Source organism: Gorilla gorilla, chromosome X (assembly GCF_029281585.2).
Source record: "Gorilla gorilla gorilla isolate KB3781 chromosome X, NHGRI_mGorGor1-v2.1_pri, whole genome shotgun sequence".
In the NCBI taxonomy this organism is placed as follows: Eukaryota; Metazoa; Chordata; class Mammalia; order Primates; family Hominidae; genus Gorilla; species Gorilla gorilla.
In genome coordinates this window covers 80,333,602-80,349,642 of record NC_073247.2, presented here as the reverse complement: position 1 = coordinate 80,349,642, position 16,041 = coordinate 80,333,602, and the positions used below count along the sequence as shown (strand labels likewise).

The 16,041-nt window shown below is 41.7% G+C and overlaps 1 protein-coding gene across 1 annotated transcript; it reads right to left on the bottom strand.

The window, feature by feature from the left end:
• Positions 1-14,190: 14,190 nt before the first annotated feature.
• Positions 14,191-14,816, bottom strand: LOC101146767 (large ribosomal subunit protein uL24-like). Its single transcript, XM_004064303.4, has one exon. It carries the CDS (start codon positions 14,684-14,686, stop codon positions 14,249-14,251), a length of 438 nt encoding a protein of 145 aa, XP_004064351.3. The 5' UTR covers positions 14,687-14,816; the 3' UTR covers positions 14,191-14,248.
• Between the last annotated feature and the right edge of the window lie 1,225 nt (positions 14,817-16,041).

Sequence of the window (16,041 nt, the reverse complement as noted above, 5' to 3'; positions counted from 1 at the left end):
TTCATATGGAACCAAAAAAGAGCCCACATTGCCAAGTCAATCCTAAGCAAAAAGAACAAAGCTGGAGGCATCACGCTACCTGACTTCAAACTATACTACAAGGCTACAGTAACCAAAACAGCATGGTACTGGTACCAAAACAGAGATATAGACCAATGGAACAGAACAGAGCCCTCAGAAATAATGCCGCATATCTACAACCATCTGATCTTTGACAAACCTGACAAAAACAAGAAATGGGGAAACAATTCCCTATTTAATAAATGGTGCTGGGAAAACTGGCTAGCCATATGTGGAAAGCTGAAACTGGATCCCTTCCTTACACCTTATACAAAAATTAATTCAAGATGGATTAAAGACTTACATGTTAGACCTAAAACCATAAAAACCCTAGAAGAAAACCTAGGCAATACCATTCAGGACATAGGCATGGGCAAGGACTTCATGTCTAAAACACCAAAAGCAATGGCAACAAAAGCCAAAATTGACAAATGGGATCTAATTAAACTAAAGAGCATCTGCACAGCAAAAGAAACCACCATCAGAGTGAACAGGCAACCTACAGAATGGGAGAAAATTTTCACAACCTACTCATCTGACAAAGGGCTAATATCCAGAATCTACAATGAGCTCAAACAAGTTTACAAGAAAAAAACAACCCCATCAAAAAGTGGGCAAAGGATATGAACAGACACTTCTCAAAAGAAGACATTTATGCAGCCAAAAGACACATGAAAAAATGCTCATCATCACTGGCCATCAGAGAAATGCAAATCAAAACCACAGTGAGATACCATCTCACACCAGTTAGAATGGCAATCATTAAAAAGTCAGGAAACAACAGGTGCTGGAGAGGATGTGGAGAAATAGGAACACTTTTACACTGTTGGTGGGACTGTAAACTAGTTCAACCCTTGTGGAAGTCAGTGAGGCGATTCCTCAGGGATCTAGAACTAGAAATACCATTTGACCCAGCCATCCCATTACTGGGTATATACCCAAAGGATTATAAATCATGCTGCTATAAAGACACATGCACACGTATGTTTATTGCGGCACTGTTCACAATAGCAAAAATTTGGAACCAACCCAAATGTCCAACAATGATAGACTGGATTAAGAAAATGTGGCACATATACACCATGGAATACTATGCAGCCATAAAAAAGGATGAATTCATGTCCTTTGTAGGGACATGGATGAAGCTGGAAACCATCATTCTCAGCAAACTATCTCAAGGACAAAAAACCAAACACCGCACATTCTCACTCATAGATGGAAATTGAACAATGAGAACACGTGGACACAGGAAGGGGAACATCACACACCGGGGCCTGTTGTGGGGTGGGGGGAGGGGGGAGGGATAGTATTTGGAGATATACCTAATGTTAAATGACGGGTTACTGGGTGCAGCACACCAACATGGCACATGTATACATATGTAACAAACCTGCACATTGTGCACATGTACCCTAAAACTTAAAGTATAATTAAAAAAAAAAAAGAATTGCAACAACCTAATATTTCCTGCATACAATTTGATGAGTTTGCACATATGCAAACACCCACAATACCATCACTACAAGCAAGGTAATAGACATATCCAACACATCCCAAAGTTTCCTTGTGTCCCTTTGGTTTTGTGTGTGTGTGTGTGTGTGTGTGTGTGTGTTATATGTGTTTGTATGTATTGAGAATGCCTACCATGAGATCTACCCTAAACAAATTTTGAAGTGCACAATACAGTACTGTTAACCATTGGTACTAGGTTTTATGTCAGATCTCTAAAACTTATTCATCTTTCATAACTGAAACTTCATACCCATTGAACAGCAACTCCCATATTACCCCCTTACCCCAAACCCTGGCAAGCAGCATTCTATTTTCTGTTTCTATGAGTTTGACTATTATAGATACCTCTTATAAGTAGCATCACATGGTATTTGTCTTTTCATGACTGGCTTATTTCACTTAGCAAAATGCCCTCACTTGTGCCCATTGAATGTAATTTATTTAGTGATGTGTTTATTGGATATATTCCATCACCAGACCATCAGCTACATGAGAGAAGGACTTGGTTTTGTTCACTGGTATATCCCTAGAGCCTAGCACAGTGTCTGTCACATATTTGCCGACTAAATGAACGATCAATTCTTATTTCAGCTTCCTTCTTTGGACTGGTCTGTCAGTGGTTGTTAGTGGTGAAGTGGGTGATGATATAAGAGCAGGGAGCCAACTGCCTACTAGGAGCTGGAGAAACCCTTACATCCTCCTGTGGCGGCACTCAGGCAGCAGTGAGGGTGGCTAATGGTTTCAGAGATCTGGAATGAGGCCAGGAACAGGTCCTCTCATATGCATCAGGGTTGCTTTGGGGAAGGTGAGTAGAACATGGAGCAGGAGGACAACCACATCAGGTTCCATGCTGACAGCAGCCCTCTGCCCTCCCCATCTCAGCAATGACTATATGTTGGTAGAGGTGCATCCTGCAAGGTATCAGGCAGCCTGTAGTTCTCAAAGACACTGACCTGCAAGTACTGGGTGGTACAGGAAAGTAGAGAAACAGTGTCTTTCATTATTGAAATGGCTAGGGGTTCCCGGTAGAACTGTGTAAGACATCAAACTTGGCTGTCAATGAGGTCAGAGGGCTCAAGAGTCTTGCTGGCACAGCAGGCAGAACGTCAGCGCTACTATTTGAGGGCCTGGTTCAACACACTTCATGTGTGAACATGTATCAATCAAAATAACACTAGCTGCTGTAACCGTTTATGTGATGGAGGTAAGCAGTAGATGGGTCAAATGGTAGTTGAAGACTCTGGGAAAGGCACAAAATGGGTGGGTTTTTGATTCAACAGAACATAGCGGTGCAAGTCAATGAACTGGAGAAGCTCCTGCAAGCATCAGGCAGTGGGGCAGCAGGTAATAGAACTGAAATGGCAGTGTAGAAAGTGGACTACATTAGTTAGGACATCTACCCGACAGCAAATGTGGCTTGTGGCCCTGAGAAGGGAAGGATAACAGTATATTACAAAGTCTTGGGTTACTGTCCCCAAGAGATTTCCCTGGCCTATCCTTGGTTCTGCATTTTTTTTCCCCCTTAGAACACTGGGCCTGATGCTGCCCCACCAAAAGCCTCAACAAGCAGGTTGATTGTCAGGCTGTCTTCCAGGGTGGGAGTAAGGCCTAGGCACCCTGGGTTCATTGTGCCTTTGCTGGGGACCCTCTTAAGGCTGTGCTGGCACAGGTGTGCTCCCTGGCAGCCTGAAATGAGGCATATGATTCAAAATATCACCAAATGAATAATTTCCTAAGGAGGGAGGGGCGGTATCTGATTTCCCTTAGTCTTTGGTTGGTACCAGGATTACTCAGATCAAGGGCTCATTCTAAATGAAACAGAATATCTTAGAGAATGAGATAGACAACCACTCCTTGGTTCAGGAGGTTGAGAAGGATAATATTAAAAAGGCCCTAGAATTTACTTGGAGTACTACACAGGCCAGAGAGCATGTATTAATCAAAGTAACACTAGTTGATAGAACAAACAACCACATCTTGGTGGTTTAGCACAATAGAAGTTTCTCTCATATCTGTTAGAGAGACTGTGACTCTCCTCCAAGTGACTAAAGGATCCAGCTATTTCCATCTTATGACTCTGCCATCTTGTGGCTTTAAGGTCACCCTAGTGTTTCAGAAGCACATGAAAGTGGGAAGAATCACACACCTGTTACTCAATCACTTTGGCCCTAAAATGATACACGTCATGTTTACTTGTTGTATTGGCAAGAACTGGTCAGATGATCTTGCCTAGAGGTGCAATGGAGCTTGGAAGTGGTAGTTCCTGGCTGGGAAGCCTCTTTGCAGCAACAACTCTACACCATGGAAGGGAAGCCTGAGCCTTTGGTCATCATCTAGTGCCCTCTGCAACAGGATAGCCCCAAATATATGTACTGTCCCAGTCCAGCTTGAAATGCTGTCTTTCACTAGTCCTCTTGCATACAAAGCTAAATAGCCTGCTGAGTTCAGATTCTGCGAGTTCCTGGATCTGCTAGAATTGTACAACCGGATGCAATTGAGCAGGAGTGGGTAGTGATCCCATCCTGCCACTGAATCAAAGTCCCACTTGTCTACTTTTTCATAAATAACGGGAGTGCCAGCAGAAAAATTGGAGTGCTAGATGGCCCCACACACAAGTTCAGATTGAGATACCCCCTGAAACTTAAGATTCTGCCATTCTTTGCCAAGGTACCATTCTTTGCAAAGGCTCAAGACCCTAGGGTGAGATTAATGGTGTCATTGTGGTTACTGTATGGAGCAGCTGCTCTCCATCCCTCTCAGACAATTCTTTCTAGAATGCCTATTTGCCTGGTGAGGCAGACTGGACAGCCACTGACCTGACCTCCAAATTGCCCTAGGAGAAGTACATGACAGGATTCTTCTAAGTCATGAATGCATGAATGATTGGCAGCACCCATGGCTCTGTATGGTCCCTATCCTGACCTGCAAGAGCAGGCAGGGTTTCACAGAGTCCTTCCAGCAGGAGAATGTTAATCTCATCCATTTAGACTTGTTGTAGTTTGAAGATCACCTAGCTGAGTCTCTTGAAACAAGGTTCAGTTTAAAAAGTTGTGAGATGCCATGAAGTCCACCCTTGTCTGTATCAACAGTTGGGTGCCAGCCAGTGATGTACTGGTAAATGCTTAACAACCAGCTCTTCTGAGAAAAAAAAGTCAGACCTGTAGCATTTGCTGATTTCCATGGTGCAAATACTCCCACAATGGCTGATTTCAAGCTATCAGTGTTGTATCACTGAATGCAGAGTTGAGCAGAGGTACAGGAACATACCATTATATGTATATTCAGTATTTCCACCATACATACAGAATGGACAAAATAACTTCAAGAGTATAGATAAGACCTATAATCCCAGCACTTCAGGAGGCCAAGGTGGGTGGGTCACCTGAGGTCAGGAGTTCAAGACCAACCTTGCCAACATGGCCAGCATGGCCAACATTGCCAGGCGAATTAGCCAGGTGTGGTGGTGCGTGCCGGTAATCCCAGCTACTCAGGAGGCTGAGGCAGAAGAACTGTTTGAACCCAGGAGGCAGAGGTTGCAGTGAGCCGAGATCGCACCACTGCACTCCAGCCTGGGCAACAGAACAAGACTTCGTCTCAAAAAAAAAAAAAAAAAGTGTAGATAAGAGTGTAGTAAAATAACTAGGAAGTGATTGATTAGTTTTGAGTATTTGCTATCTATGTTTTAATGTAATGCATTTAATAGTAAGTTCATGTACATTAATTTTTTGTGTTGCCTTTTTAATTTTAAAAAATAAATATATACTTTTAAACATACAGAAAATAGGAAAAAATAGCACATTGAATACCCATATACACACCAGTTAGATTCACTAACATCTTGCCATATATGCTTCATGCCATGTACATTAATTTTTAATAATGGCTGTGACTAATAATCAGCAAGCAAAATTTCTGAAAATTTCACAATCAGCTCTTCTAAGTCAAGACAACCTTGCTCTAGCAACACCACTAATCTCAGCTTTCTCACCCCAGTACCATGGTTAGCCAATCAGGACAGAGAGAGCAGAGGAAATGTGAGCATGGAAATGAACAATTTTCTTCTCCCAGTGGACTGAGAAATTTCTCAACAGTGATAGCAGGGTACCCAAGACAAAGCACACAACCTATCCTAGAACAGGCACAAGGCTGGTGCATGTGTGTCTAAAAGCAGACTTTAGGGAGACACAGCCCTTCTAACCTTGCAAGCTCATTATTAGCCTTAGAAGTGACTCATGTAAGTTCTGAGTCATGAGATGTACTAGGTGGCTCCCACACACACTCAAAGTCACCAGTTTAGTCAGGCTTCCATATTGAGAGTAGAGGAGCTTGAAAACTCTTCCTAGAATTTCCTTGCTTGGTGCCATCATTCTAAAACAAGACCTGTGCTAGTTAATCCACCCTTCACCTGGAAAAGATAGAGTAGATACGTTGGTGTGCTCTGCCCAGGACAGCGGAAGTTTGGCCATCCCCTCACTGCTCACACACAGAGAGCTGCCAGAAACCACACAGAATCTTTCAAGAAAAGGGTGGCCAGCCTGCCTAGAAAGAAGTCTCATCTATCAAATCTGCCACTGTCTGCAGTCACCTGATGGCTTGCATGGAGCTGGAGGATCCGCTTCGCTGATGGCTCAGTCATGTGGCTGCTGGCAGAAGACCTCAGTCCCTCAAATTGTGGGCCTCTCCATAGGTTACTTGAATGCCATCAGGACATGACAACTAACTTACCTCAGAGCGAGTGCTCCACTAGAGAGGGAGCACAGAGGAAGCCGCACTGTCTTTTTTATGATCTAGTCTCTGAAATGTCACAATCACTTTTGCTTTATTCTATTCATTAGAAGCTAGTCACTGATGAATTTCTTTATCCTATTCATTAGAAACAAGACAGTAAAAGCAGCTCACCCTCAAGGGGAGGGGAAATAGGGTCTTCCTTTGAAAGGAAGGAGTAGCAAAAAATTTGTGGACAAATTAAACAGCTACTGCAGTTCTCCCTCTTTCCACCAACTATTGATATTCCTCCCATATGCAAAGTACACTCACTCCTCCCAAGGCCCCTAAAAGTCTCGTCCCATTACACTATCAGTTTGAAGTCTAGATTCTCATCACCGAGATCAGGTCCAGGTCCAGGTGCACATAAGGCTCCTCAGATGTAGTTCTTTAAGTATAGCTTCTGGAGTACAGTTCCTCTCAACCTGAGGACCTGTGAACCAAAGAGACAAGATATCGGCCAAGGATACACCCAACATGCAATGGTGGGAATGAGTAGAATAACCTCTACAGACATCACTGTACAAGGAAAGGGGAAAACAGGCACAAAGGAGTCGCTGTTCCATAAACAATTCTGAAATATACCTAAGGATATGTTGCAAGTTCCTTGATTAGGACTCGGTCTGGGAATAATTCTCTGCACCTCTTGGCTCTCCCCACTGGGCTCTTGGTCCTATCCTCTGAGTCATCTTTCCTTTTCACAAAAAACACTCTGTTTCCAGGTGCATGATTTTCTCAGCTTTCTTCCTGCCAGTAGAATTTTGGAGATCCAAAGGTCTCTTGTCATTTTGTATTGTCTCTGTCCCTTTCAGTTCAGGCTGGAAATGTTTCCATAAATACAATTCTCTTTAAAACTTTGTGAGTGTTCTCTGATTCTTATTAAGGTTTACCCCATTACACCATTACACCAAAGCTTTGTCCAAAAATATCTTTGAGATAAGCCCTTCCTAACATTGGACATCTGCTGTGACTACTGAGGGACAGTGCCCTTAAGCTTCTTCAAAGCTCTGTTGCTTGACTGAACAGCTCTTTGAAGCATGACCTTGGATCTTTCTGAGGCTTTAACAAAAGATTTTACAGTCATACTTCCAGTTTATTTTTAGACCATGTTTTCCAGAGAGTACCCTGGATTTTACCTTTGATCCAAGGCTATTTCTTAATTTTGGCATTGTTTACCCTTGGAGGATCTAGGAATCTCCAAAACCAGCACTCCTTTTTGTTTAACATTTCTTCCTTAAGCATGTCTCTGTCCTTTCACATTTTGCTATAAGCAACAAGAAGCAACCAGGCTGCACCTTCAATGCTTTTGCTAGAAGTTACTTTAGCTAGGTCATCCAGTTCATTTGGTACATTTTCTACTTTCCAAATAATTTCAGGTGACAGTGTAGCTAAACTTTCTGCCACTACTTAGCAAAGATCCCTCTTCCTTCACTTTCCTGTAACATATTCCTTACTTCTATTTAACCCACCACTGGTAGCTTCCTCAAAGCTCAGACTTCTCCAAACAGTCTATTCAAGAAATTTTAGCCTTTTATGGATACTGTCTTCGAAGTCCTTCCAGCTTTTGCAAAACTGCCTAATTCCCAAGCCACTCCCACATTTTTAGATGCTTTTTTTTTTTTTTTTTTTTTTTTTTTTTTTTTTGCTTTTGAGATGGAGTCTCGCTCTGTCACCAGGCTGGAGTGCAGTGGCTCAATCTTGTCTCACTGCAACCTCTGCCTCCCAGGTTCAAGAGATTCTCCTGCCTCAGCCTCCCGAGTAGCTGGGACTACAGGCGTGCGTCACGATGCCCAGCTAATTTTTGTATTTTTAGTAGAGATGGGGTTTCACCATGTTGGCTAGGATGGTCTCGATCTCTTGATAGCACCCCGCTTCCAGGTAGCCAAATCTGTATTAGTTATCTGTTACTGCATAAAAAGTTACTCCAAAACTCGGTGGCTTAAAACAACAAACATACATTATCTCATAGTTTCTGTCTGTCAGGAATTTCAGAGTGGCTTATTTGAAAATGTAGGCTCAGGGTCTGATATGGTTTGTGTCCCTACCCAAATCTCATCTTGAATTGTAATCCCCATGTGTCAAGGAAGGGACCTGGTGGGAGGTGACTGGATCATGGTGGCAGTTTCCCCCATACTGTTCTCATGATAGTGAGTTCTCATGAGATCTGATGGTTTTATAAGTGTTTGACTGTTCCTGCTTCCCATGCTCTCTCTCCCTTGCCACCATGTAAGACATGCCTGCTTCCTCTTCTGCCACGATTGTAAGTTACCTGAGACCTTCCAAGCCATGTGGAACTGTGAGTCAATTAAACTTCTTTTCTTTATAAATTACCCAGTCTCTGAATCCTCATCTGTCACCCTATACAAAAACCAACTGAAGATGGATCAAAGACTTGAATCTAAGACCTGAAACCATAAAAATTCTAGAAGATAACTGATATGGTTTGGCTGTGTCCCCCACTTATATCTCATCTTGAATTGTAGCTCCCATGATTGCCACGTGTTGCGGGAGGGACCTTGTATTAGGGTTCTCTAGAGGGAAATAATTAATTATGTATATATATATACACACACACGTACATATAGGAGTTTATTAAGTATTAACTCACATGATGACAAGGTCCCACGATAGGCTGTCTGCAAGCTGAGGAGCAAGGAGAGCCAGTCCAAGTCCCAAAACTGAAGAATTTGGAGTCCAATGTTTGAGGACAGGAAGCATCCAGCACACAGGAGAAAGATGTAGGCTGGGAGGCTAGACCAGTCTCACCTTTTCACGTTTTTCTGCCTGCTTCATATTGGCTGGAGGCTGATTACATGGTGCCCACCAGATTAAGGGTGGGTCTGCCTTCCCCAGCCCACTGACTCAAATGTTAATCTCCTTTGGCAACACCCTCACAGACACACCCAGGATTAGTACTTGGAACCCTTCAATCCAATCAAGTTGACACTCAGTATTAACCATCCCAGACCTGGTTGGAGATAATTGAAATCATCGGGGCAGTTTACCCCATACTGTTCTCGTGGTGGTGAATAAGTCTCACAAGATCTGATGGTTTCATAAGGGGAAACCCCTTTTGCTTGGCTCTCATTCTCTCTTGCCTGCTGCCACGTAAGATGTGTCTTTCACCTTTCACCATGATTGTGAGGCCACCCCAGCTACCTGGAACTGTGAGTTCATTAAACTACTTTTGCTATATAAATTACCCAGTCTGGGGTATGTCTTTGTCAGCGGTATGAAAATGGACTAATACAGTAAATTGGTACTGGTAGAGTACGATGCTGCTGTAAAGACACCCAAAAATGTGGAAAAGACTTTTGAACTGGGTAACAGGCAGAGGTTGGAACAGCTCAGAGGGCTCAGAAGAAGACAGGGAAATGTGGGAAAGTTTGGAACTTCCTAGGGACTTGTTGAATGGCTTTGACCAAATGCTGATAATGATATGGACAATGAAATCTAGGCTGAGTTGGTCTCAGATGGAGATAAGGAACTTGTTGGGAACTGGAGTAAAGATGACTCTTGCTATGTTTTAGCAAAGAGACTGGTGGCATTTTGCCCCTTCCCTAGACATTTGTGGAACTTTGAACTTGAGAGAGATGATTTAGGGCATCTGGCAGAAGAAATTTTTAAGCAGCAAACCATTCAAGAGGTGACTTGAGTGCTGTTATAGACAATCAGTTTTATAAGGGAAGCAGAGCATAAAGTTTGGAAAATTTGCAGCCTGACAATGTGATAGAAAAGAAAATCCCATTTTCTGAGGAGAAATTCAAGCTGACTGCAGAAATTTGCATAAGTAACAAGGAGCCAAATGTTAATAACCAAGATAATGGGAAAATGTCTCCAGAGCACGTCAGAGGTCTTCACAGCAGCCCCTCCCATCACAGGCCTGGAGGCCTAGCAGGAAAATATGGTTTTGTGGGCTGGGCTCAGGGGCAGAATGATATGGTTTGGCTGTTTTGCCACCCATATCTCATCTTGAATTGTAGCTCCCATAATTCCCATGTGTTGTGGGAGGGACCCAGTGGGAGATAATTGAATGATGAGGGTGGTTTCTCCCGTACTGTTCTTGTGGTAGTGAATAAGTCTCACGAGATCTGATGGTTTTATAAGGAGAAACCCCTTTTGCTTGTTTCTCATTCTCTCTTGCCTGCTGCCATGTAAGACATGCCTTGGCTTCTCCTTTGCCTTCCACCATGATTGTGAAGCCTTCCCAGCTATGTGGAAATGTGAGTCCATTAAACCTCTTTCCTTTAGAAATTACCCAGTCTCAGGTAAGTCTTTATTAGCAGTGTGAGAACAGATTAATACAATAACATTGGAAAAACCCTTCTAGACATTGGCTTAGACAAAGACTTCATGACCAAGAACTCAAAATCAAAGGCAACAAACACAAAGATAAATAGATGGGACTTAATTAAAATAAAAAAGCTTCTGCACAGCAAAAGAAATAATTAGCAGAATAAACAGACAACCCACAGAGCGGGAGAAAAATCTTCACAATCTATACATACAACAAAGGACTAATATCCAGAATCTACAAGGAAGTCAAACAAACCAGTAAGAACAAAACAAACAATTCCATCAAAAAGTGGGCTAAGGATATGAATTGGCAATTCTCAAAAGAAGATATACAAATGGCCAACAAACATGAAAAAATGCTCAACATCACTGATTATCAGGGAAATGCAAATCAAAACCACAATGCAATACCACCTCACTCCTGCAAGAAAGGCCATAATAAAAAAATTAAAAAAAAATAGATGTTGTCATGGATGTGGTGAAAAGGGAACACTTTTACACTTTTACACTGCTGATGGGAATGTAAACTAGTACAAACACTATAAAAAACAGTGTGGAGATTCTTAAAGAACTAAAAGTAGATCTATGATTTGATCCAGCAATCCCACTACTGGGTATCTACCCAGAGGAAAAGAAGTCATTATACGAAAAAGATACCTGCACGTGCATGATTATAGCATCACCATTCACAATTGCAGAAATATAGAACCAGCCCAAATGCCCATCAATCAACAAGTGGATAAAGAAAATGTGATATATATATATGTATATATATGTATATATATACTCATACCATGGAGTGCTAGAATACTACTCAGCCATAAAAAGGAACAAAATAATGGCATTTGCAGCAATCAGGGTGAAATTGGAGACCAATATTCAAAGTGAAGTAACTCAGGAATGGAAAACCAAACATCATATGTTCTCACTCATAGGAGGAGCTAAGCTGTGATGACACAAAGGCATTAGAATGATACAAGGGACTTTGGGGACTCAGTGGGAAAGGGTGAGGGGGATGAGGCATAAAAGACTACACATTGGGTACATTGTACTCTGCTTGAGTGATGGGTGCACCAAAATTTCAGAAATCACCACCAAAAAATGTATTCATGTAACCAAACATCACCTGTTCCCCAAAAACCTACTGAAAATAAAAAAAAATGGGGAAGAAAATATAACTGTTTATATTTAATTTTATACTGTATGTTTTAAAAATTATATTTTTGTTTATGTTTCATATATGTGAACATGTACAATGGACTAAAAATAGATATCAAGAGTGAGTGTTCAAAGTATTTTAGTCATCAAAAAAGTTTGGATGCCATTGTAGTGTGTCAATGAAAAGAGTCAAACTCTAAAATATTTGAAGAGATTTATTCCAAGCCAAATACGAGAGACAATGGCTTGTGATACAGCTTTCAGGAGGTCCTGAGAACGTGTGCTTAGGGTGGTGGGGGTGCAGCTTGGTTTTATACATTTTAGGGAGGCATGAGACATCAATGAAATACATTTAAGAAATACATTGGTTTGGGCCAGACGCAGTGGCTCATGCCTGTAATCCTAGCACTTTGGGAGGCCGAGGCAGGTGGATCACCTGAGGACAGGAGTTCAAGACCAACCCGGCCAACATGGTGAAACCTCATCTCTAGTAGAAATACAAAAATTAGTCAGGTGAGATGGTGAGTGCCTGTAACCCCAGCTACTCAGGAGACTGAGGCAGGATAATCACTTGAACCCAGGAGGCAGAGGTTGCAGTGAGCCAAGTTCGCACTACTGGACTCCAGCCTGGGTGACAGAGTGAGACTCTGTCTCCAAAAAAAAAAAAAAAAAAGAAAAGAAAAGAAAGAAATACATTGGTTTGGTTCAGAAAGGTGGAACAACTCAAAGCACAGGGCTTCCAGGCTATAGGTAAATTTAAACGTTTTCAGATTGACAATTGGTTGAGTTTGTCTAAATACCTGGGAACAATAGAAAGGAAATGTTTGGGCTAACATAAAAGATTGTGGAGACCAAGGTTCTTTTGTAGTCTTATAGTGGCTGCCCTTAGAGACAGTAGATGACAAAGATTTCCTATTCGGACCTTTAAAAGGCACTAGACTCTTATTTAATCTTTTCAGGATTGGGAGGGGCTGGAAGAAAAAGATCTAGCTATGTTCATAGATTCTTTACAAATGCACATTTTCCCCCACAAAGGACCATTTCAAAATATGGCAAAGTAGAATATTTTGACTTTCTTCTTTGTCATGTAATGTTATGCCAGAGTCATATAGGAAAGTAAGTCATGATATATAGGGTTAAATAAAACCCATCAGATAAGAATTTATGATTTGTAGGGCATGATTCGCCAGACCCCTGAGCTAAAAGAGGATGTTCGAACCCATCGCAAGAAAGCTAAAAAAACCTTGAAAAAAGATTAGACGAATGGCTAACTAGAGTAAACAGTGTACGTAAGACCTTAAATGACCTGATGGAGCTGAAAACCATGGCACGAGAACTTCGTGATGAATGCACAAGCTTCAGTAGCCAATTCAATCAAGTGGAAGAGAGGGTATCAGTGATTGAACATCAAATTAATGAAATAAAGTGAGAAGACAAGGTTAGAGAAAAAAGAGTACAAAGAAACAAACAAAGCCTCCAAGAAATACAGGACTATGTGAAAAGACCAAATTTGCGTTTTATTGGTGTACCTGAAAGTGATGGGGAGAATGTAACCAAGTTGGAAAACACTCTGCAGGATATTATCCGGGAGAACTTTCCCAACCTAGTAAGGCAGGCCAACATTCAAATTCAGGAAACACAGAGAACAACACAAAGATACTCTTTGAGAAGAGCAACCCAAAGACACATAATTGTCCGATTCACCAAGGTTGAAATGAAGGAAAAAGTGTTAAGGGCAGCTAGAGAGAAAGGTCAGGTTACCCACAAAGGGAAGCCCATCAGACTAACAGCAGATCTCTCGGCAGAAACCCTACAAGCCAGAAGAGAGTGGGGGCCAATATTCAACTTTTTAAAGAAAAGAATTTTCAACCCAGAATTTCATATCCAGCCAAACTAAGCTTCATAACTAAAGGAGAAATAAAATCCTTTACAGACAAGCAAATGCTGAGAGATTTTGTCACCACCAGGCCTGCCTTACAAAAGCTCCCAAAGGAAGCACTAAACATGGAAAGAAACAACCAGTACCAGCCACTGCAAAAACATGCCAAATTGTAAAGACTATTGATGCTATGAAGAAACTGCATCAATTAACGGGCAAAATAACCAGCGAACCTCATAATGACAGGATCAAATTCACACATAACAATATTAACCCTAAATGTAAATGGGCTAAATGCCTCAATTAAAAGACACAGACTGGCAAATTGGATAAAGAATCAAGACCCGTCAGTGTGCTGTATTCAGGAGACCCATCTCACGTGCAAAGACACACATAAGACACACATAGGCTCCAAAAAAAGGCAAGGAGGAAGATCTACCAAGCAAATGGAAAGCAAAAAAAAAAAAAAAAAAAAAAAAAAAAAAGCAGGGGTTGCAATCCTAGTCTCTGATAGAACAGACTTTATTTTTTTATTTTTTTTGTTTCAAGTTTTAATCCAAGCTTGTATATAAGATTACTTTATTCCTGCATCTTCTCAATGGTTTCTTCCTTGTATTTGCCCTTTTCCTTTCCTACTTGGCGAGATTTGGCTTTCCGTTCAAGGATCTTTTTGCGGTCTTTGTCCAGTTTTAGCCTAGTGATAACCACCTTGCTGGGGTGAATGCCTACGTGGACAGTTGTGCCATTAGCCTTTTCCCGCTGCACCCGTTCAATGTAGATAACATATTTCTTCCTGTAAACCTGGACTACTTTGCCAATTTGCTGACCTTTATAGTGTCCACGTACAACCTGAACTTCATCATCCTTTCGGATGGGCATGGATCGCATGTTGTACTTCTGTGTCAGCTCTTTGGAAAGAGGGGAAGACATAATCTTCCTTCGAATGTGAGAAGGTGCATTGAAATGCCTTTTGCGATTCTTGCTTCGGTCGGAAGTCACAAAGGGATTAAACTTCATTTTGGCCGGAAAAGCCTGCACACGTCTCGGGTCCTAAAACCTCCCAGTGGGCAAGTGTGGTCTGGAAGTTCCGTGAAGACTTTACCGAGAAGTTACTTCGAGACCATTCTCTAGGAAATGACACTACCCAGACTCCAGTCTATTTCCACAGGCTCCCTTCCCTCAGCTCATTTTCGAGTCCCCAAATCCCCGGTCCCTCCATCCATCTCCGGCCCGGCAGCCCTTGATTTAAGAAAGCAACAGGTAAAAAACCATCCCAGTCTCTCCTTCCTGGCTGCTACTCGGCCGACGAGAGACTCTCGGGGTCCCCGCGGTCGGAAGCCACCATGCCCAAGAACGAATGGCTGCGGATTACACCCGCTTGCCAGCCAAATCCTTTAGAACAGACTTTAAACCAACAAAGATCAAAAGAGACAAAGAAGGCCATTACATAATGGTAAAGGCATCAATTCAACAAGAAGAGCTGACTATCCTAAATATATATGCACCCAATACAGGAGTACCCAGATTCATAAAGCAACTCCTTAGAGACCTACAAAGAGACTTAGACTCCCACACAATAATAATGCGAGACTTTAACACCCCACTGTCAATATTAGACGGATCAACGAGACAGAACATTAAAAGATATCCAGGACTTGAACTCAGCTCTGCAACAAGCAGACCTAATAGACATCTACAGAATTCTCCACTCCAAATCAACAGAATATACATTCTTCTCAGCACCACATTGCACTTATTCTAAAATTGACCACATAATTGGAAGTAAAGCACTCCTCAGCAAATGTAAGAGAACAGAAATCACAATAAACTATCTCTCAGACCACAGTGCAATCAAATTAGAACTCAGGATTAAAAAACTCACCCAAAACTGCACAACTACATGGAAACTGAACAACTTGCTCCTGAATGACTACTGGGTAAATAACAAAATGAAGGCAGAAATAAAGATGCTCTTTGAAACCAATGAGAACAAAGATGCAATGTAGCAGAATCTTTGGGACACATTTAATGCAGTGTGTAGAGGGAAATTTATAGCACTAAATGCCCACAAGAGAAAGCAGGAAAGATCTAAAATTGACACCATAACATCACAATTAAAAGAACTAGAGAAGCAAGAGCAAACACATTCAAAAGCTAGCAGAAGGCAAGAAATAACTAAGATCAGAGCAGAACTGAAAGAGACAGAGACACAAAAAACTCTTCAAAAAATCAATGAATCCAGGAGCCGGTTTTTTGAAAAGATCAACAAAATTGATAGACTGCTGGCAAGACTAATAAAGAAGAAAAGAGAGAAGTATCAAATAGATGCAATAAAAAATAATAAAGGGGATATCACCACCGATCCCACAGAA

Excerpts from the sequence above, each read along its gene's own strand:
- LOC101146767 (XM_004064303.4), bottom strand. The coding sequence starts at position 14,686 with ATGAAGTTTAATCCCTTTGTGACTTCCGACCGAAGCAAGAATCGCAAA.